Source organism: Pezoporus occidentalis, unplaced genomic scaffold, assembly GCF_034315485.1.
Source record: "Pezoporus occidentalis ecotype Australia unplaced genomic scaffold, CSIRO_AGI_Poc_V1 ctg9, whole genome shotgun sequence".
Taxonomy (NCBI): Eukaryota; Metazoa; Chordata; class Aves; order Psittaciformes; family Psittacidae; genus Pezoporus; species Pezoporus occidentalis.
In genome coordinates this window covers 2436043-2460394 of record NW_026916262.1, presented here as the reverse complement: position 1 = coordinate 2460394, position 24352 = coordinate 2436043, and the positions used below count along the sequence as shown (strand labels likewise).

General features: G+C 36.1%; 1 protein-coding gene across 1 annotated transcript in view; it reads right to left on the bottom strand.

Annotated features, from left to right (window-relative positions):
* Positions 1 to 6691: 6691 nt before the first annotated feature.
* Positions 6692 to 24352, bottom strand: part of THSD7A (thrombospondin type 1 domain containing 7A) — a 286529-nt gene continuing 268868 nt past the window's right edge. The window contains exons 21-29 of the mRNA XM_062605006.1: positions 24152 to 24269; positions 22355 to 22500; positions 21648 to 21822; positions 19381 to 19554; positions 18321 to 18416; positions 16165 to 16247; positions 15616 to 15826; positions 12153 to 12240; positions 6692 to 10589 (exon numbers count right to left, since the gene is read on the bottom strand). Of these exons, the coding sequence (XP_062460990.1) occupies positions 10505 to 10589; positions 12153 to 12240; positions 15616 to 15826; positions 16165 to 16247; positions 18321 to 18416; positions 19381 to 19554; positions 21648 to 21822; positions 22355 to 22500; positions 24152 to 24269 (1176 nt within the window). The 3' untranslated portion in view covers positions 6692 to 10504. The remainder of the gene's footprint in view (positions 10590 to 12152; positions 12241 to 15615; positions 15827 to 16164; positions 16248 to 18320; positions 18417 to 19380; positions 19555 to 21647; positions 21823 to 22354; positions 22501 to 24151; positions 24270 to 24352) is intronic.

The following is a 24352-nucleotide window of genomic DNA, read 5'->3' as shown; positions in this document are numbered from 1 at the left end:
CCCCCCGAGATTACTAGCTGTAGTAAGGGGGGCCTTCTTCACGTGTATATGATTAATTAACTAGTTTTATATCATCAGTTTCAATATTTTTCAGTCTCCAGGAGCCCAGCCTGGCCTACTTGCAGGTGTGAGAAATAATGGTATTATCCATGCTTGTGCCTGAATGTATTAGAACCTAGAAAACAAAACACCTTTCTGTTGCATCTTAATCCCATCAAGTTTTACATGAGTCCTAAACCATTTTCAGCCTCAGTGTTCAAACAAAGCACAGTCATGTATAGAAGTAAAAATGTATGTTTTAGGATATGATAGCTATGTAATGACATCATTGTATTTTTTCTCACAGGGTCCAGTCATTCTCTTCAGATAGTTGTTAACAAGTTGTTAACCATTCAAAATGGTGAATATTGCAGAGCTGTCACCGTAGGTTACTTGGCCTACCAGCAGTGTAGCACTCCCTAATAGCAAGGACCGGGGTGCTTCCCCTGGCTAGCAGTGTTGTTTGGCTCAGCAAATGTTCCACTGCTGTAGGCAGCTTATTTTGAATGTTTCATCAGAGGGGACTTCTACTGGTTTCCTGGAGAGAGTACACTTTAGTCAGCCTTAGAAATCATGACTATTCGAGCTGAAATTTGCCCCGATACTTTTTCAGTGCCATACATCTGGGCCATATATCAGACTTCTTTTGTTTACCTGCATTTCAGTTACAAGGTTTTGCTTGCCTTATTCTTAAGATACACCATATATCCAAATGTGCTATTATTTTCTTATGAATATCTGAATGTGCTAATTATCTTCTTATGAATGTGCTGGAATTTAATTATGTTATTTCACCTCATTGTGTCATTCACATTCCTTCAGTTCCTCCTTTCAAAAGAACTTTTTCAGCTGTCTTCAGCTCATGACTCTTTCAAGCATGCTATTAGTGGGCAGGTGTGTTTCAAGCACTTTCCTGTACAATAAGCTACCCTTGCTGCCCAAGGAAGCATCATGCTCTGAGGAAAGCGAAGACTGCCAGGCACTCCTGCATCTTGGCTTTTATGAACTTATGGCAATGGCACCTGCTGTAGACCATACCTCAGACCTATTTCTGACTAGATTACCCTGGAACCCTTAGAAGAGCAGTGGATGCTAAAAGTAGCAAAAAGCAAAGTAGCTCTCGTCATAGAAGAAAAAGCCACCTAAGTCTGCTAGATACAGTGGCTGATGGACAATTGCTGCCCTAGGGAGCCTTGAGACAAATGATACTTGGCTTGATAGTGTAAATGGAAGAAAAGGCCCTCTGGGGTGTTATGAAAAGTCTACATTTTTTGTTCTTCAAACATTACTTTCAAATTTTGCACTTTTTAATATATTTTGCTAATAAGTAAGTTGTTTTATGAGAAGAGATGTTGTATACTACCAAGTAATTCCTTGCCCATGCTGTCTCTGTCTTCACCACATCTTTGGGGCAGGCACTATTTGGCTATTCACTAAAACAAATGTAAGTTATTTTGAAATAATTCTATTCTGCTCTTAGAGGCAAGAAGCCTCATAGTAGATGCTTTGTTATATGTCTTTGATCATAACAGATTTTGCTGTGGCTCATTGCTTTGTGACATATTTTCCCTTGTTCTTCTTTGTCCCCTGCTGCTATCTTGCAGTGTTTTACATGTTAATCCTAGCTACTCTTTAGCTCACTCCAAGCACTTTTTTGTTCTGGTTGCTCATATGCTCACAATTTTACTACTTTCAGTAAATATCCCATCAGCTTTTTTACCATGTCTTCTCAGTCAGTATTTTTATTTTCTTTCAGCATTAGCAAGTTCTGTGTCCTTACTGAACAGATTTCTAGCTCATTGGTATATTAGGTGGACAAAATTAGTTCAACTAGTTACCCTCGTGACACATTATCTGCCATCACCATCAGGATAAAATCCTTCTTTATGGTAATAGATAACTATTTCCAACCAAAACTGTTGAGTTTTTTCTGTCATCATATTGTTTAGTACATAGTGCAGATGATTTTTTAAACTTAGGATTTTTGGTTCAGTTCTGAGTTAAAAGATCCTACTAAATTAGCTTGACTTTCTTCATTAAAAATAGCAATTGTGCCCTTAAGGCAGTGACCACCTTTGCTTTCATCTCTACCCATTTCTCTAATGATTTGAAGCCAAAGTGTATCTTTCTAGCTTTCAAGTTTTTCTGTTTCTTTTTTGAATTTGATGTACCAGCAGAGGATTACTGTATTTATATTCATATAACTCAAAAATTCATCTATCTTTTTTTTTTTTCATCCACCTGCCCTAGAATTCTCTCAGTTTCCACAGAGCTTTTATTTTCAAAATCTTGCTTATGGGCACAGAGGAAGCACACCTTTTATGTAAATAAAACTAAAAAAATTATTGTTAGTATGACTGAAAGCCAACCAGTCTGGCCATTGTTAGTCCAGATCTCACTGTTTAAGAAAAGACTGATAATGTAGCTAAAATTGTTGCACACACACCTCCTAGTGCCTACCCCTTCTCCCTGCATGTTTGGCTTACATCTCCACTGGTCCTCTGAGCGCTGAGCTTGGTAGTTTCATGCTGGTGGCAGTGATGCTGGTATTAAAAGGGGAAAGATTTTTTTTTTGTTGTTGTGCTTTTTTTACACAGAAAGGCTATGTAAGTATGAAGAAATGCAAAGACAAAGGATTGCTCAAGTCTGCCACAGAGAAACTAGGAGAACAATGAAAAATTCTCTTCCTTGTCCTTGGGGATTGTGCTTATTAAATGGAAGGGCTGGGACTCTTTTTGAACAGCAATGAGAATGAAAATCTGGAAATTTGCATGGATTAATCTGAAGAATACTTTAAAATAATATTTTTCCTGTCTTTGAAAGCAATTTAATGTAATTTACTTTTATTTAATTGACCTGTGAGTCTGCTGGAGAAAAACCCTCCCAATCCTGCTGCATACGTGTTTTCTTCGTACATGCATAGTCCAATACAGTTAACATGGAGAATGCCTGGGATATTTTGTATGGTAATTGACAACTACTGAAGTAGGACTTAAAAGCTTCAGCCAAAGTACACAAGTAATAATAAATGTTATTAGAACTTACTTATATTATTTTCTTATAATCCCTATACTGTTGTTATAGGCACATAAAGCGTTTTAATATGTGGTGATAAGGCTTTTTGATGATGTATTCCGGAGAAACACATTGTACTGCCAGTTCATTGATCTGAAGTGGCAGATGGAAGTCTTCTGTTATGCAGTATCACCTCATTTCAAAGAGAATGTATTAACAGAGATGGCGTATAGCAAATTTTAATATAAATAATGTCTTGCCTTTCTGAAAGGGCCCATTTACAATTCTGAGGCCATGAGACTTCTGCCCTGGCTTCTTTAGCGTTGTAATTCTGCAGAGGGAGATCCAGTTTGAGCTTGACAATTAACTTCTCGCTTGTGCTGCACAGCTTCTACATTTCTTAATACTGAATAAATGACTGCTACTAATGTTTTGCTCATCAACTAGTAAGTGGAGGCCATTTAAGGCAGAAATGCAGGGTTTAGCTCCAGCTGCCGTTCTAATGTTGCAGAAAGCTTTCGCTGCAGTTCATTAAGTTCAACTTTAGGCAGTCACAAAACTGCAAGCTAATTATTTTTTTTCTTTCCTCGGCTGAGTGAAACCTCATGTCACCGATTTCCACTCACAAAATGGAGCTACAGAATTCTTCATTCTTGGAGACTGAAGAAACAGAGCAGTGAGGAAGATACCACTGTAATCCTTAAAAATAACAGGTAACACTGAGCCAGTCAAACTTTTATTTCCTAACAGTCTGTCAGACTATCTTGTGAGTCAAGCTCTGTACAGGACATCATTGCTTCTTACTGTAGGTCATGGGGCCAGTATTAATCAATGTTGGCTTCTGTTTTGGGAACTAGTAATCAGATGAATGCCTAACACAGCCTGTTTGAAGAGAGTGATTTCAGCAAGAACCGGTCCTTGAAGAAGTAGCCAGTGATAGAAAGAAGCGAGGGCCTGGATGGCCTGCTTGGCTGCCTGGAGAAGTGGAATTATGCGGGTTCAGGCCTCTGGTTGAAAAGGAGCAAATCTGCATCTGAGAAGTATTATTCTGAGCATGTTTTAGTCTCTATTATGTTGGTTCAATTCAAATTAAGTGTTGAAAATATCTTTCATTTTGTGGAGTATCAAAACCAAAAATTAGATCCGAAGCTGAATTACACAGGCATGGAGAGTCCCCTCCTATCTTAAGCATGGGATATCGACCTGAACTCAGCTCTCTGTTATCATATGCACGATGCTACACATCTGTGATAAATTTTTTAAATATATCTTGAGCTAATCTGCACTACTTATAAGTTGTTGGCATAGCTTATAGATAAAGTAAGTAAAACTAGAATATCCATGTGTGTTTAGGGCAATATTCAAAATAGGAAATGTAAATATGTAACCTCCCGCCATGGAGAAGCTCATGGGAAGAGGGGCTTTGTTTGACTTCTGTGGTGATTTACGCTTCAGGGACTTAGCTACTCTACCAAGCTTTCACCCCAGCATTCTTAGAAAGATAATAAGTACTGAGGATTTGATCTTGTTAATCACTGTTTACAGTCATACCACTATCAGATTTCCAAAAAGGAACTTCTCCGTTCTGCTATAACTGTACACACAGAGGAGACAGCCTTTACTATGATTTTATAATGAAAATTAACACAAAATGTGTGTAACAAGGGAACAGAAATGTGTAAAGTAACAGGAATAAAATAGTGTGATTGAACTTGAAATACATAGAATTTGGTATCTTCAAGGATTCCAAATACACAGCTGCTGCTTTGGTTGCATGAAGAGAAGAAACAAATTATTTCAGGCTCAAAATTCACATCTTAAATACGCAAATTTTTTGCTTTTGACAGCATGTCTTCAAATACCTGCAAATTGTCAGCTATTGTTGTCTAACCACGATCTTAAGAGTAAGAAGACACATAAAAAAAGAATTAAGGCTATGACAGCAATCAGTGCAAATCAGAAAAGTTGCTGATAAAGATGAAATCTGGCATCTGCTTCAAGCACCAAGACACAACGGGGTCATAGGAAGAAAGAAGAAAGTTGTTAAAGAAATCAGGTTTAGAATATGAAAGCAAGACACAGCATGTCACCCTTCCTCTGTTTTTCTGTGACATTCTGCATATTTTTTTCTGTGATACAAGTTGTGTAAGTAAGTTTAGGAGAGGTTTCCATAGCTGTTTCATTAAGCGGCACATTAAAAATAATCTGTTAGTATTGGATAGACAACAAACTGTGAATGTGCATTCTGTTACCAAAATTCTGGTCATGAAAGATGCAGAAATAACGTTTTCAATAGCCAGATTGTGCCTAGTGATGCCAAGCAGATCCTGAATTGCTGCTTAAGCTCACTACTGTTTCAGCAGGGTAATTTTCTAGACCTAATACTACAGATCTTCATGTTACTAGGGGGGGCCAAAATATTTACAAGGCTTATCTAAGCCTCTTGATTTTCCTCTCTATCTCTCATTATACTTGTACTGGAAAACTGTATTGTCCTGACATTTTTTTAAATTAAGACTACATTTTGCAATCTGTAAACCATTACTCTACAAGTCTCACAACCAATTGCCAAAGTCCTGTCACTAGTTTTCTTTACTGAATGTGAAGACCACATGATCTTCATTAGTATACCATGGAATATTCTTTTCTGCAGAGTTTAAATGAGAATTTTAATTTTCTTCTCTCAAGCAACTTTTAAAAATGTTTGTAGAATTCTGCATGTACATAATTAAACAACTTTAAATGATCTAAAAAGCTAAATTGCAGGTAGGAAGATGAGTCCAATGCTTCTGTTATTTTACTGTGGATTCCAGCAGGAGAAAATTTGGGTAATGCCTCTAAAATCAGAGTTGTGTGCTCTCAAAATTGGGTCTAAACATTTTAATGATTAGCCTGGAAGGGTTACTGTGCAGGTAATAACTACTGCAGTTGGAGAAAACCCCACGAACTGGTGTGTAAATATATGCTGCAGTAATGGACATGAAAAAATTGTGTTTTGGAGAGCACAGAGATAGAATACGAGCAGTTACGAAAAGAAATGTGGAGTCACTTTTTTCTTCTTTCTTCAACAACAAGTTCTTGATTCTAGAAGAAATGTGAGGGAATTTGGTAAAGATTATTAAACAACTGAGATGTAAATGACAATTTTACTGACTGCATTGAGCATGTTGGCTTATATAGAAGAGGTGGATTTTGCTCCCTGTTCTTTCTTATACAGGGACAGGGACAGATTCAGCTTCCCTGAAGTGAATAAATGTCTTCTAGTGAGATCCTAATTCACTCCTTGTTCTCCACAAATGGGTTGGTTTTTCTGACCTAAAAATGACAATTAAGGAAGAACATTTAAAATACCACTGACTTATGCATTTATTGGATATTAATCAGTTATGTAACCTTAAATGTAAAATTCTACGTCAACAAGGACTGTAGCAACAGACTTTGATAGTTACCATAACATCAGAAAGTATTTTATTTCATTTTAAAGAGAAAGACTAATTTTTAAAATGAATGTGTTTGTTAAATTATTTCCAAAAAGAGACTACTTAAAAGGTGGTCGTATTTTAGGGGTCTGGCTTTTATTGTTACCTTATCCCAGCATAGTATACTACTACATCAATTAAAAAAAAAAGACATTAAATGATTTTGTGTTTATATTTATTGTCAGCAATACATCAGTTATGTAAAAATAACCCAGGTGAAAATGTAAGATTTGTTACATTTTCACATAATCCGTATTAACTGAATAAAGCTTAGTGACAATATACACAAATCTGCAGTAGTTGTACGTAAACATTTTGTGCATTAAAAAAGAAATATACATAATTTAAAAATAAAAATGCATTACACAATTTACAAATTAACATTAACAAAAAAAGGTAAACATTCCTCAGACAGCTGCCTCCTTGTTCTACAAAATAAATATTCAAGTAAATTAAATTAGGCAAAATAAACTCTTAACTTTGGATGAGCACAATTTACATAAAGGTAAAAAGACAGATTTCCATTTCATTCAAGGTATATTTTACAGTGATTTATACATAGGGTTTTTAAATTGGTCTCTTCAGATTGTAATACTGGAAAACAAACTTCATTACATTTTGGCAGGAGGAAGGGAGTTTCAAAATTGATCCTTTATACCAAATATAAACGAGCTTGTGCGGTTGCATCAAAGCTTCAAAAAGGATCTGCTCCAGAACTCAAAGCAGACACAGTAATCTAGAAACTACAGATTTAAAAAGGAAAATACAAACCACCACATTCACAGGAAAATGTCTACTTTGCTATTTTCTGAATGGTTTATTTGTTCACTGGAAACGTTACTTTCACAAACTAACAATCTACGGTAGTGGCTGCTTTAGGCACTGGATTTGTAGAAGCACTCCGATTTTTAAATCAAATTGCTTTTAATTCTATAGTGATAATTCACCTGATCATACTGATTTGTAATCATTTTTTTTATTTCTGTTTCAATGCTAAAGGGCTTAATCACCTTTGCAACTTTTAGCTTTCTATAAAATTTCAGCCCTCCTTATAGTCTAGTATTTTTTTTCTCGATAACAAGGGAAACCATTCTGGCTTCAAATTTTTGTGCACTTTGTTAGTAAAAATAAATAAATAAAAAAAAATGCACTCTTGAATTAAAATGCAGCACTAGTATGATGCAGTTGTGCACCAGCAAAATTCACTGATCAGATATAAAATGTAACACATACTAAAATACTTGCGCAGATTGCAAAGGCTAAACATACTTAAAAACTCCTTCCATCTCTTTCTTTGTTTGCCCATTTTATATAGTGAGAAAAAGAAGATGTCATACCTTTAACTTCAAGTTATTAAATTCTTAGATTTAGGACATAAAAATCTTCAAGGCAAGAACTACACAACAGCTCCTGCTAAGACCAGCCAGTTTAATAAATATGGATGACTCCTTGCCAATGAAAGAAACCCTGTTCCCTCAATTCACTCTTGGTCCAATACTATTCGACAACACAGAATCAGACTTCTAAAATTACACAAATCATGATTAAGCTTGATGTCTCCACATGACAGTTATCATTCTTTGAAATTTTGTAACTTTTCCACATTATTTTTTGTATGTCTGACAAAATAGGAATCAAGTTGGCTTTTTCTTGTTTTCGACTAAAGAATATTGAAGTAATTTAAATCATCAAGACTTCTTGGTTTTGTTTTATGTGTTTGGTTTGTGTGTTTTTTTTAACTATGGATCTTCACAAAGCAATGTAAGACTGAAGTCAACAGTCCTGCAACACATATATGAATGAACAACTGCTGTGGCAGGGGGCCATGGCACTTCATTAGCTGCAGCCAGATCAAGGTGTAGAATGAGAAATTCAACCTGTACAAAAGATTGTTACTGTTGTTCCATTCTGCTTATCATTCCCATATGGAGAATACTTGTGCAGTGGGAGGAAGGTTATTTTCTGATGCATGGTAATGTAAGTAAGTTAGCTAAATTGAAGTAGGACCATAACCATAATCTCTTAAACATTCACAAAATGCACGTTGGTTCTGAGAATTATTCTACATGGAACAAAGGTAGGTATTTTTAAGGACTGATGTTACCGATTGATGTCCATAAGAGTCATGTCATCAGTTTCAGTGAATCTGGGCCAAAGTTTGCAAAAATGCAGTTTTATTCAGTGTGCAAGACCTGGTGCTTCTTGAGTAAATAGTGTGAGGATTAGGCAGAAATGGTTTAGGTTATAAAAAAGACCTGAGAAGCTAATATTGAATTTTTATATAACAATTATTTTTGAGAGGTTGCCTGATAAAGTTTTGTATTGCTTAGTAGTGGCACAGTCTCTTCTATGTTCAGGCTACACATGGAAGCCTTTTGATGAGAATAACCCTTCTCAGGTCATGAATCACATCTGTAACAGGCAGGTAGGTACAGTGGCAAGTCAATGAGCTTCATGTTGGAAGCATAACACTGAAAAGCCATGAGCACAGAAAAGGTTAATGGTGAGTTTTCATGCTGCCAGAGGTTTTAAAAAAGTCATGAGTATTAAAACGGCAGAACTATTGATCTATTGTTTACTTGCCAATATACTCAAGAGTTTAACTGATTAAAAAAGTCTATCCAATTATCCTGATTAGAAAAGACAAAAGGGCTCTGAGTATTGCACTGTCAGCAACACTGAAAATGCTCTCACTAGTGCAAAGAAAAAAAAAAGCAAAACCATTTTATTTTAGTTGAACAATCGCAATACCTTTTTAGTAAGTATGTCACTCAGGATTACACGGCAACCACTTTTCTTTTTCTTTTCTTTTTTTTTTTTCTAACAAAGTTAACAAATATAAAAGATCTAGTCATAAACAGCCTTCAAAGTACAGTTAGAAACCAGCAGGAGAATCTATACCAGTATAGGTAGATGGGGCAAGAAACTAGACACTTGTATTACTGCCATGATGTAGTCTATGAATGGTCGCTGTGACGAGAAGTGGTGTGTACAGTACACATCATTAGCCAATTACATCCAGTCACAGTCCAAACCAAATGCTACTCTCTTCAGGATTCAAGACCTTTCTTGCTTGACACTCCTTGCACAAGATACATCATCATCCTTTCTGAAAAGAGGCAGTTTCTCTGGCAATACTAGTTAAGTGCATATCATGCTGCACTAATATAGTGCAAAAATTTGCCTTACATGTAGCAAAAAAATGCAGGCAACAGTTTGAGTTAGAGAAAGTAGAAACGTATTGTAACATTTACAGTGGGTATTCTTTTTCCAGACAGCAACCACTAGAAAATACTGAATCTGAGAATGCCTCCTTTCTGGATGTGCATATGAGGCCTCTATATTTTTGTAGTGATAACAGGACAGAATTTTGCAAGTGAATCATTGCCCTCTGAAATGCAGGTTAACACAAGTTATCATCAACTAGCAAACTGTTGAACTTGCTCAGTGGATTAATCCCAGTTAAAACTGAATACTGTAGCAAGCACTAAAATACTCTTTAATAAGTATATAATCTGGGAGAATAATACATACGGTTCAACTGAGTATATATGTTATGCTTGAATATAAAGAGTCACAGACAGCTTGGTACAAACTCTTCATGCGTACTGTTTATACTTGGTTAATGATGCAGCGGCTTCCAACTGTTAATACTATGTCAGCTACAGTATTCTGGAGACAGAAGTGGTGCTTTATAGTTTGCAAGATTGAGGAAAGACCACAAATCTCCAACTGCAGTGTCTGTTAACATGAATCTGCCACATTTCTCAGTGCTGATGGTCTAAAGTAAAGCAATAATACTTTGAATATCCATAGGCATTATGAAATCCATCCTTCTTTATCTATGTTGCAGTTATAAAAAAGAAAAAGTCAAAACACTTAATCCACTCCATAGAAAATCCCTGTGGCTTTGGATACCATCTGATTTCAATCCATTAATTCAGACTCCATTTGTCACCAAGAGATGTATTTTACATATCTGCATCGCCATCATAAGCCAAGGTTAAAGGTTTCAGTCGGTTGTTCTGCCTTCTCTGGGGCTTCTTTGGCTTTTTGCTGAAACAATAAGATAATTTGTAAATAGAACAAGAAACTAATAACATACAAAGATGGATTTCAGTCTTAAGTGAAAGACAAGTGTGTTTTTTTAAGATTATGCATTTGTTTTTTCATTCCTAAAAGCCTTAAGCCTAAAACCTTTACTTGGATCAGTAATTATCTTTTTATCAAGCCAAAGCAACATCTACTTCAAAGCTCAGTTGTTCAGGAACAGGCTGTTACGGTGTTGAGAATCCTTGGCAGGTACTCCTGTGAGATCAGTCAATTTTCAGAATAACCCAGAGCATGCAGTGCAATATTTGGTCATGTATCAAAGCTGCATTCAGGTTCTTTTAAATTAGATGTCTCAAATCTCAACCTCTCTTGACACATCAAGGGTTTCCACAGGAAAGTTCTATCTTTTGATTAGTCTAATCTCATTATACTTGCTGGAATGACTACAGTTAATTCTAGATGTTATAAGTGAACCAGTCATAAATAGCAGGGATATGGTTGCTAGCCATAACCATTCCCTGTCTAGCATTGAATTAGATTTTAATCTAGCAGTACTTCCAATCCATTTGATATAGCTTTGAAAAATTACTAAGACAAAGGAAAATGCATGTTTACGTATGCTTTAGTACTTGTCTTCTTTTAGAGTGCAATATAAGCATTTCTTCATCAGGCCTGTGCATCTCCAATCTTGCTCAAAAAATCTTATCATTTCAGCTATTTCAATTTGGCTGCCCAAACCTAAATCTTTGTTACCAAGCCTGTTGTTACAGAGGCTTGCAGTGGCCACAGGTTCCAGTCTGAAGAACCTGCAGTGCTAATATGCTAACAGATTTTCTTTCCCTTGAAAAATGTAAAAGACATTTTTTCCCCTTACTTTGGCAGAAGTGAGATTTTGGGGAAGGTCTGCTAAAACCCAAACAAATCCAGAATCCCCCCTAAATGCCTACTAATGCAACATAGCCAAGAGCCTGATGTGTATGACCACACTTCCCTCACCTTTCACCTGCACAGCACTTTGGATCAGAAATTACAAACAGGACCCAGAAAGCATCAGGGACAGCGTTCTCAAATGTTACTTGTTCTTGCAAAAAGTATCTGCACTAAGTACATGCACTAAGATTATTCAACAAAATACTAATTTATGTATGAAAACACACGAGAAAGTTTTCAGACTTTTCTTGGTTGTGTATCTCTATATCCTGCCAAATATCAAATCTGACTTGCTTGATAACTAAATTTCCCTCTTGCTATTTCTCTCTGCATTTTCTGATACAGGCACAATGGAATTATCAAGGGCACAGTATATTCTTAACAGAGAAAAACTGAGCAAAAATAAACTATACACTAAGCTACCCCATATTTGTAAGAACTAACCTCAGGAAGGCATGTGTTTATCCATCATCTAGACCACAACCACAGTCCACTAACCTGAGCTTGGACAAAACAACATGGAAAATTAAATACTGCCGTTCACAGAAGTGCCTGCAGTTTCTACAGCGGCAAATGTAAATGTTTGCACTACAGTCTGTGTGGGACTGCTTGTTTGTAAATAATTAAAGAACTCACCAGGCTAGATAGATCATAGAAACAATAAAGATGAGTAAAACAAATGCACCAGCAGCTACACCATAAACCCAGGTCTTCAGCCTCCCATCTAAAAGGAATGAATGTTAGTCAGTAGCGTTTAAGTTAGTCTTGTTGAATTATTAGTTCTGATATAGTGCAGAAATACTTTTAGAGTCCAAAATAAATATCTTCACTAGCAAACACAGCTTAATAAGAGTAAGTACAACTAAACAACTGAGCAATAACTTCTCTGTGCACTTGTGTACTGCTTTTCAGCCAAAGTCTGGATAATCCAAATGGAGCTGAGATATGGGGCAGAGGCAGCAAATGAGACACCCCAAAACCCAGCCCCTGGGCTCACTTTTACGGGGGAATCCTTCAGTGTGATTGCAGGTCAGCTGATCAGCCCGGGATTCATTTCTGCTGTTAACACCACTTTCCATTCTAGCTCCTGTAAATCAATCTGCCTGTTATTTTTATTCTTGACTACTATTTATGTTTTAAAATACTGTTAGTATGCTTTACCTCACCCACACCGTAACTGCACAACTCGACTTTCACTACGACATAAAGTAATAATTTTTCAATTTCTTCCCCTACCAAATACAAGCTTTGCTGTTATAAAACAACTTCCCCTCACAGAACAAGCAAAAAAAATACTAAACAAAGACAACCCATGCTTGTAAGTAGAACAACTGTCTGTTGTTAATAAGAATGGTATTAATCTGCAGTGTGTGCAGTCTGTATTTTGAACATGATGTTGCTACAAGCCAAGGTATACATTCCATTCTCCTGGTTGCCTTGATCCTAGATGCACCCACTTCTTCCAAGAAAAATGGTATGACTTCCTCTGTCTGTGGGATTTTTCTCTGAACCTCCAATGAGCATGTCACGATACAAGTTCAGGGCATGCTGTCTGACTCACTACTTTTATCTGACTCACTACTTTTATTTTCTAACTGGCTTTTTGAAAGCATTCTTTCACAGGAGGTGAGTTAGCTGCGTTGCACCTCCCTGACAATGAAAACTCCACAAAAACCTGATTTAATTTACAAGCGGTAAAATTTTTATTTCGTAGTCATGTCAGTTTTCAATGTAAGCAAACACAGCTACATTTTTTCTGACTAAATATTTATTGCTTCCTGATACTTCTGCAGACCAAGAAGGCACTTATCAATGCAGCTGATGTTTCCAAAACAATAACAAAAAAATTAGTCAGTAGTGCTCTCTATTGCTGTGCAGTTAAGTTTAGCATTTCTGTTCTCTAGCAATGCAAAGTCTTGCAGTCATGTGGACAACTTGTTCAAGACTAATAAATTTAAAAACATTTTAGCTTCATTACATTAATAAAGCTAATGAAACATTATAACTGATAATAACTGATATAACTGAAAGAACTGATCCATTAAAGATGAACTGAACAGTAGATATGACCTGATATATCCAATGATACGATAATATGAATGAGAGGAATTCAGACCTCAGTACTGCTAAATAGGTTAGTTTCTTCTCTCCTTGGCTTATTTCCACTGGTAAAGGTAAGGGGTTCCAAATTGCTTTGGGTTTACTTGTTTTAAAATAGTATTATCTCCTTGAAAAAAAAAAAGACTGGCATTACTTTTTGTATGGATTTATTTATTTTTGGCAAAGCAGGGAACTATTAATGAGGTCATTCCTATTATGCAACTACAGCTATCTAACTTGGGTTTTCTGAATTCCCCCTGGACAGGTTATTTCTAAGTATACAAGGGAATTGACATCTCAAACTCTTCTGCTTTGGGTCATACATCAACTTAGACACCTGCAGGGGCTAGTTTTAATACCTTCCTTTCTGGAAAAGCGATATAATTTACTGAAGACAGTGAAAGAATTATTTTAAATTTAGATTAGAGAGAGAAAGGCTAAAGTAAGTAAAAAAAAATTCCAATAGATACCTGCTTCTGCAATTAATAACGATCCAGCACAAATGCCATCTGAAGTGCAAAATGTTTACTTCCACATTTTCTTCTGCCTTTGCTGAATAAAGTATTAGTTTTATTCAATGCCATTGGTTTCATCTGAACTGAGCTATGTTTCCTTTCTAACTTGAATTACTTGAAAATTGGTGAGTTTTCATGAAATCTCTCAACTGTTCCTTGCCCCAAGCCCCACGTCTGAGCTCACATGAGCATCCATGATCCTGAATAGCTGAAGGAGACTGTCTGACATTTGCCTATTGTTGGCACTGTGGCTGCTACAACTCATCCTTTGCCATTTTCAGGTGGAGTTCGCTAGAATGAGTGAAAGATAACATACTTGGTAAGATGCTATTTTTTAAAAGAGGACCAGAAAAGCTAAATTTTTTAAATTTTTTTTTTGATTGAAATACTAACTAATTGGAGTAAAGATTATTTTATTGTAGGTATCAAATATAGCATCACAGTACAAGTAACAGTACAACTAGTAGGACTAATGGGATCTAACATAAGTATTTCTAACCTGAACATGATTTAATCTGCTTATTAGAAGTATTTCTGTAGTTCTCAGTTTGCAGCATTATACAGATTATGCATACAAAGAGACTATTTCAATTCTCAGATTAAAAACATTTGTAAAAGCTTTAGAAAGAAATGAACACCCTAAGACACAAGTGTGTTAGAATATTTAACTCTACGTGATTTAAAATACATTCAAGATAACCAATTGCAACATTTTTGACAAGTATCGTATCTCTTTATGTGAAAATATTTTGTTAATTAAAGTTTTATTTATCTCAATGCTTAATAGTACCAGGAAATATTTACTGAAATCTGATTCAGTGATGGACTTTATAAAGTATTTTTGATGGGATAATTGTCTTATATTTCTTGCCACTCTTGCACACAGGTCCTTGCTCAGCTCTAAAGGACATGGTCCATCCTGAAAGCAAATATTGGCTATTGAGATTTAGAGCATGTCTATGCTAAATATCAATAATGTGGTTAGCTCTTGTCTAACGTGAATTAGTTTAAACATGGATAAGGCAGAAAAGCATTAGCATATCTATACTTATTATTTTCCCACAATTTACACTACAGCTGCAAAGTTTAAGCAACCCTTACCCTTTGCAGTCTTCAGTGTTACCTTTTCCATCCTCAACAGCACTATTGGTTGAGACAGCATAATCTATATATCCTGGCTTGCACCTTTGCAGCCAACTCCCTTCTAAAGTCACACTTCAATATCTGTTGTGAATTTTAACACACTGATGGGATTAAAAGGAAATCTTCTGCAATACAAGATTTCATTAGAGATTTAGATGGAGTAGCTGAGAAGGCTAGGGGTTTGTTTATGTCTCTTCCTTTGTTTTCAGTCAGGGCAGCTGCCTGTCTTCTTAAACGAACGCTTAAAGGTTGTTTCTTTTCTTCCTTGGCATAACAAAAAAGTAAATGCCAGACCCTGCAGCAGTACTTAGCATTAAGAACTGCTCATTGCATGACTTCACCTGGCCCAAAAGGCTGCAGAAACCAGGTCCTTCCTCGTCCTGACTGGTTACTGGAGGGCTGGGTAGGGTTCACAGCTCGACTGGTTTTCACATCTCCCTTTTTGTCCTCCATGGTGGGGATCACCACCACTGGGATGAGAGTGCACTGTTCGAGTGTGCCATCGGAGGACATAACTTCAGTGTATCCGTCTTCACAACTGCATGTTCTAGTCTGTAGGGAATAAGTGTTTTACACTATGTAACAGAAAAACACAGTTTTCTGTGAGCTATAAAGCATAGCAACATGGATGACTGGAAGAGAAGACTGTTTTGATGACTGCTAACCTGGAGAGTACCTCTTTGTATATTTTTACACAAGTTCGTACCAAATCAACAGAGATTATGCAACATTTAATTGAAAGGTAGAAGATGGTCTGAGGCTGATTTTAGCAAACTAGCAATTAGCAAAATCTCTGAAAATACTTTTTGTTGGCATAATCTTTGCAATACAGAGGGATGTGTGGGAAGCCCTCACAGGGGTGTTTTATGCTCCAATGCAGCAGCACATACCTCACTGCAGTAAGCGTGGGGTTGACTGCACGGTGGGTTACATGACCTGTCAGCATCTGGTTGGCGCATCACTAAACAGCCCCCTGCAGGACAGAAAATCATATTTTGACATGGTAATATCTCACCACTGATGAAATTACTGATGTCATTATTTGTTACAGTATGTCATAGATTACAATTTTATTGCTAATTTGCATTTAAGAATCTTTCTCTTATTCCCAGGTGAAGGATAATCAGTATCAGGTATTTTCTTATATGTAGAGTAAGGATACAGCACATGTATTTGATTTCATGTGCATTTCAGAGATGGGCATTTGGCAAGTGAACCTTTGTTTTTCCCCTTTGTTCCTTTGATGGATTGCTCAAAAACTAGTTTAAATATTTTGTTGTGCTTGATGGAAAAGATCTTGGTTCTCTAGGGCGCTCCTTATAACTTACATAGTAAGACTGTGGCCACAAAGAAAATAAAAGAATATTTTTTATTTCTATTTTTGCCTGTTAAACTGAAAACAAGCTACTCATCCAGTTTATGAATGGATACCTGTTTTCTGCTGCCCCTCAGTAGTCACTTTTACCCATGCTACAGCTTTGCCTTTTATGAAGCCACATTTCATGCTAGTCTAAGAAAGATTTTTCAGAATAAAAGAATTATCAGTAAAACATGTACTGAATGCTATGATACTGATGATATAATGGGTTTCAGTCTTTTTCTTTTTTATGTAATCCTAGTTCTCATCTCAGCTTTATGTACAGTGCAGTTATTGTTATGGACCAATACACACAGTCAGGCTTTCACTATCATTTCAGCCAGAATGACTTTGAAATATATTTAGAATAAGTCTGAATTTACCAAAGTTTCCCTCTAGCTTACAGAAGAGGGATATGCATCATGTAGTTTAAAATTTACAATTCTACAGGACCAATTATCTTGCATCTCCCAAATTAATACCACTTTTTTATACTGGTGTGATATGATGATGAAATCCTGATAGCTGAGGTTGGTCACGACTATAGCAGATGCAGTTAGATGTGGTTACATAGATCCAAGTGTTAACAGGATGGACGATGACGAATAAAGAAAACCCTGCTGGTTGCCATAAGTTTTCCCCACCCCCAGAAAGGAAAATCATACATCCTAGAATACAAATCACATGCCTTTGGGAATCTATGTAATAAAATATCAGTCATCCAAGGAAGCTGCAGAAGGAAGAGAGGCCCCATCACCCATGGGAAACAACACCTTCAAGTAAAAAAGAACTATTCAGCACAACAGTATTATGCGAGTAAGTAAACAAATAAAGGCTTTAAAATACCAACAAGACTCAGAATAAAAATTTGATAATGTCTGAATTAAAATACACTATGTTAGAGCCAAATGTGTAGCAATAAGGCAGCAAAGAAACTCAGTAATCAAAGATATGGGCTGCTTCTAGACCAAAATAGGTAATCTTAATTTAAATAAATTGGCTGGCATTAAGGATGTGTTTACAATCTCTGGGATTCTTTACTATCACCTAGGCTGATACAAAAGTACTTAAATAAAAAAATGTGCATATATATATATATGAAGATTTTCTTGATTTTGAGACCTTAGTCATTCTTAATTCATTGTGTTTTGTGCTTTGGTTTGCACAAAAAGTAACTACATCCCCCAGCTTTTCACAGAAGTATCCTGCTATATGTTTATGTCATTGAAGTAAAGAAATAAACTTATATTAGCACATATATTAAAATTTTGTACTTGTAATTTTAAGGAGACATATGATATATGCATGATATTATCAAGATTTACATCTCTCTCTGCCTCTGCATAGGCACTGAAATGTGATTTAATACATGAAAGTTCTGTTTGTTGTAGGGCTTGAAATCTGAAGCCCTGAATTTAGAACAAAAAACCAAAAAACAATATAAAACATCCCAGGTCCACTACAGAAGATAATATTTGTATTTACTTTTAGTGCCACATGCTTCATAATTCTGGAAATTATATTTTTAGTATGCAAAAACATGATTCAAGACAACAGCATATTGATTCATACATCAGAACGAGTATTTTTAGCAGATTCTTTAAAAAAAAAAAGTATTTCCATCCGTTAGGAAAAGACTTTATCTGCCTGTTTTCTAGGCTTCTGTGCATATATAGAAAGAGCAGTTACCTGTGACGTTTAAACCATCTGACCTTTGGCACCACACTGTTCGAGAAGAGCCCTTCCATGGGCTAGCCATCCACTTGTATTCGTAGCACTGGCCATCTACACAAAGAACATTCACTTGTCAAGAAATTTGCTGACAAGATTTTAAGCTACCACTTGCAGCAGCCACACTCATCTGAAGACCATACTTGTTATGTTTAACTGCTTTTATAACTAAGTAGGCCCCTTCTCCTCCACCCAGCAACTTAGAAGGGTGTGTTACATACATGGAGGTTCTGATATTTCTTGCACTTACTGGATATGTACAGAATAGACCAGACAAGTCCTGGACAATAACTGTAATGGTTGTACACATGGAGTAGGACTAATGCAGTTAATGGACAAAACAGATGTTTCCAATAACCTCATAATGGTTGTGGCTCATCTGTTGCACAAAACTCATTTAAGAGTCAGGCTCCTTTATGGTAACACTGAGCTTTGGTCAGTGCTCCAGGGCTTGGTGAAGTGGCCTGGGCTGCATCTGGCTTCACATCTCAGCTCTGCTGTACACCTCTCATATGACCTGGGATAAACCATGAAGTCCTTTTACATCTTAGCTTCCTTAAAAAAATAAAATTCCTTTTCGCCTGATCTGTCTTGCCTCTAAATGAACAAGAAATGTCTGTACAGAAATTTTTTAAATGTCATTGCCATATGATTAACAACAATTGGAAGGGTTGATAGGAATCTAAATTTACTTCTGTAAAACTTACAGATTTCGTTTTATTAATGTTATCAAACAGATAAGGCAACTGTTTTTCCCCATATAATAAAATTTCATTACTAAAAAAGTGTCATCAATTCTCCAAAGACTGTGTTTAGAGTGTTGCTATATGATAGATAGCATTTGAAAGTTTTTCTGTTGACATATGATACTGGAAAACAAAAATTTAAGTGCATTTCTACATCCGTCAAATCCATATTTGCCTAAATTTGATACCATGAACAGAAAGAAAGCAGAATTATTGTTGTTCTGTATTTTTTTCTTACAGGAAGCGGCCTCTCTATATATTTTGATGCTTACCATTGCACGGTCTTGTTTCCAAAGCCTGTTCTGGACAGAGGTGTTGGTTCTCTAGTTCCTGAATGATCACTGCCCGAGATCGGACTTGTATCCCTCCAAAGCCAAGATCTTCACCATTAACACAGGTTAGCTGACAAAGGCTCCATTCCGACCACTCTCTCAAGTAACAGTCCCCTGTCAAATAGCCATTTTAAGATGCACAATCATCAGATGTGAAGAATTTTTGATGCTGAATATGCTTTAGAATAAAATGTCCAACTCCAGTTTCTTATCTTTTCCCTCTTTGTAATTCCTTTCATTCTTCTTTTTAGATGTGACTTATACTTCAGATAGTAATTTGACACTCTCTAAATATCTGTGCAGTAGAATATAATGAAACTAATAAAAATATTATATAAAACCTATTTGTTCTAAAGCAGAGTAGTTTCCTGTAGCATTCCTGTAAGATCACTTTCTGATGGATTTATGAGTAATGCTCCACCCAGTGGCTGAATTTTTGCAAATTTTAAGGTATTCTGCACTGTATGCCTTATGCTAAATGTATGTATCATGTTCACAATTCTCCTTTGATCTTAGAAGGAGAAAACATTGCTTAGTTTTAAAGGGATTAATTGTTGCTTATCTTCATGCAGAGTTTCTCTAAACAGAGAGAAGATGCAACTGCTAGAATATTCTTTAAAATAAAGTGAAACAGGAAAGTGATTAAAATGTCTGCTCTGGCTATTTCATGATAGGATAATAGAGATTTATAGAATGTTATATTTATAAATTTCACACATTAGTGTGAAACTAAAAAATAAAATCATACTAATGATACTAATTAGCAGGATCAGCTACAGATCATTTAAGGAAGATCTGAGGTACAATACAAAGAGACCATTTTGTTAAAACTGCAGTAGAAAATGGGACTAGACTGTGCATAGACTCATAAATAAACCTCTTAGTTCTCATTATTTCAGTGAAAGAGCTATTAAAAATTCATGCTACCTTGCATTATATTGATGACAAATATAATCAGCTATGGGTTGATCAGATGCCTGATTAATGAGGAATTTTATTTGCCAGTGTTGGGAAAGCACGTGAAGAAATGAATAATTGAAGAACTGATGTACACATAATAGGAAAACAAGTAGTGATTTTTGGAAACATTAGTTGGAACGTATCATTAGTACATCCCCACAGGCAGTGAGATTGTTGAAGAACAGGCTCCTGCTCAGCAAAACTAAAAGTGAGCAGTGTCTGTATTCCTTTATAAATCTGACTAACAAGGAAACACAACTATAATCTTTTTATTCTTTCAATTTTCATTTAATAAGTAAAAATATGTGAAAATCATGCAACTGGAATGTTGTGCACAAAGCAGTGATGGAAGCCTCTCAATTTTTTATTACTTTCTCTTTATTGAGGCAACATTACTTTCAATCCACTCTGAAATTAACTGGGGAAAAAAAAGATCTGAGAAAGAGAAGAATTGCAACAGAACAAAACCAGAGAACTGGCATGGAATGATAGCTACATTAGAACTGGAGGAGTTAATCACTGCTTCTGAAGATATATTGCTAATGACTGCTGAGCAACAACAATATACTTCAAATTTTCTACAAATAAGTGTTTGAAATGAACTGGAGGGGTTTTACTGGCTATTAAACAGCTGTTATAGGCTCTTAATCGTTCTCAGTATGAGGGTCATGGACCTGACAATTTATAACAGCTCCTTTGGATTCAGTCTACAAGTGCAATGATAGTGCATGTCACATCCAGCAAGTTAAACAGCTGGAAACACATTTTCTGAGATAAAAATATTAGTTTCATTTGGAATAGTCCCTTTAAACAAAAAAAATAGACACCTCTGCTTAACTTCCTTAGATACCTGTAAAAGGCATCAAGTTCTTAGCCACTGTTACAAGCATTAATAAAGCTGTTAGGTGATCTAAGCACTTACAACAAATAATTAGCTGTAAACTAACACTCTTTCTTATAGAGTTAAGCAGATTTTATTTCAAAATATTTTGTGAAAAAATATATTCTTATTAGGTACAATCTGTGACTGAGACATGTCTTATAAAATTTAATACCTGGTATTTTTTCTAATTGATTTATTGGCATGAAGCTAGTACTGGAAAGTAAGTCTGTTGGTCATTTGATGGATGAATCCAATCAATAAAGCATGTGAAAAAGGTTTAATTGCCTGTGGCTAATGCTAGACACTGATAGCTGTAATGATACCCAACCAATCTTAAAATGCAACATTTGAATAGCTTTGTTACCTGGGCAAGGGACAGTGCAGGTTTCCTCAAGTATTATCTTTTTATTACCGTCTATAATAGGCTCTATTTCTCCACAGAATTCCTCATCTACTACTTTGCCAACATCTTCAATAGATCCATCAAAAACCACGCAGGAAATGTTCCTCACTCGTGTTCCTTCTCCACACTGAGCATCCTGGGGAAAGAGGACACACATGGATGCTGACAGAAGAAAGCTCCAAAAGACTAGATCTAGTCCTGTGCTACATGTCACTCTGTCTCCTGTTTTTTTTCTTACTTACTTATTCATTCCAACAGGGAGAAAAACAACCCCACAACATTTTTCTTTACTTCTGAAACAAACACACACAAACAAACATAAAATTCTACTGGCTGCTACCACTGTTTCTTAAAGTACGGAGCTAATTGTGCCTTTGAATTGCAACCATGGTAATATCTCAAGTGAAGATCTCTTCTAGGATGCCAGTGTATTTTCCCAGATATTCAACAGAAAGATTTTAATTATTAAAAAAGTTACTAAAGTTTACATTTATACTTTCAATATCTGTAGGACATTGTTGTATCTGTTGAGAAATATGAATTCTGGGAATAAATCTTTAGGTTTTGTACAAAAGGGGGAAGCAAACTGTTTACAGTGTAATGAAGCATATCACAATTATGCCTAGATATACAAACTCCGTAACTTCAAAGTCCTATATGGCTTTTACCTCTACTTTGCATGCAGACCATTGACCGTATTGCCATCGATAACAAGGTTTTACTGGACAGGGTTTGAATTGCTCCATCTGAGAAGGACAAGGCCTCCCATCACCCTGAAATGGCTGATTTATGGTCCTTCTTCTGATCATTTTTCCTGTAAATAAGAAACAGCAATATAACTAACAACAAAGTGGTTAGACTGATTTATTCCTCAAGATGCTTCTATTTTGGTGAAAAGTGTTGTGTTTGAATAAAGTAATTTTTTTCCACATTTGAAAAATTGGACTGTAAAGCAGATCTACTGGCTCTTGTCTGTTAGACAGATTTATAGTTTCCAATTCAGACACTTTAAATTCTAGCATTTGTTTGTACTGCAAGATGTCTGATTAAGGATTTCAGATTGCTGTAACAGCAAACAAAAGTAGTAACTTCCTAGTTAAAAAGCTTAGGCAAAAATACTCTTTCTGAATGTGACAATATTTTTGTGGTGCTTCACTGGTGATTCTGGCTTCTCATCTGGAATTTGCTGCTAGAAGAGACCAATACGCCATGTTCTTCCCCAGTTTAATGCAGAATCATGTGTAGCATTATTGTCTGATTGCAGCATCAGAAGCAGCTTGCAACTCTCCCTCACTGTCTGTCTGGATAATGTGACATGCAGATTTTGCAGGAGATGGAGGATTCTTCACTCAGGCCCAAATAAAACTGCAATACAGTAGGCTTATCCAACATTAACCTTCCCTTCAACCAGGAGCAGCATGCTACCCAGCATCACTGAGATACAGGTTCAGTTTCGAATACTTGTATAACCAGAATGAGGAAGACATTTTTATCCTTTTGACAACTCTTGCTTCTTTCATCTTGCAGTGGGCATTATGCCATTATGCTTCATTATGGAGAGGTCATGTCATATAGCCAGAGATTTTTTTGTGTGCTAGAAATATTAGCAAAGTGCCTGCTCTAGAGATGGCACCTCACAAAGTCTTCCAAAAAAACAACACAGCTGTAGTATTTTAATCTATATATAGATAAATATAAGAACCAAGTCTGAAATAAGATGTATATATTTACATTTGTATACTGAGGCTTATAATAACTTAAGGCATTACACAGATTTATCTACGTAACACCCAGTATTAACTGGCAAAAACAATCTTTAATTCCACATTTCAATCTGATGCATTTGGAATTGAACACCCTAATGATCGCGACATGCATGTTTTGCTGAGAGCAAGCTACACAAGCCACAGTGCATCAGCAGAACGATATCCATCACCCAGACAGCTGTGTTCACAACAGCTAAATAGAAAAGTGTTTGCCAAGTACAGACTCATCATCCTCAAATTCACAGCTGCTCCAATGGAGATATCAGACAAGAAAAAGGATTTTACTAAAGAGTATTGGGGAAAAAAAAACAAAGAACATCAATGAGCAGAAATCTTCCTCAACTTTATTGTATTTGCATGGGTAGTCACTGGGTTTGTTAGATGGTTATTACTTACTGAAAAACAGCAGTTACTTTCAAATTCCTGCCTAATAGAAAAATTACAGCTTCAAGGATTACATGTGAGGTTGCCATCATCTGTTAAAAATACTGAAACTATTAAGGGCCAAACTCTTATTGTCTTCACTGAGTACAGCCTCACTGAAGCATATTATTTCCATGAATTAAGGCTGATTTAAATCCCCATCATTTCCACCAGCTAGCTACATTTTCTAGTTCTATGAAAATACGTATTATCGCTTTTATTAAAGAACAAAAAGAACCCCTCGGTCTTTAAAGTATGCCAAAGGTACATACTGACCTGTAAGGCCACACGTTTGAGAGCACTCAGACCAAGGGGACCAGTCAGAGAGCTGACAGTTCACAGGACATTCCACAACACAGGATGTATTCATTTGCCATGTCTTCTCCAACCCAAGCTAAAAAAAAAATACCCAGTGGTGAGCATAACACCCAGTCTGCATCACTAGTGCAGGCTGTGCAATTGGACAAGGTGAATTTG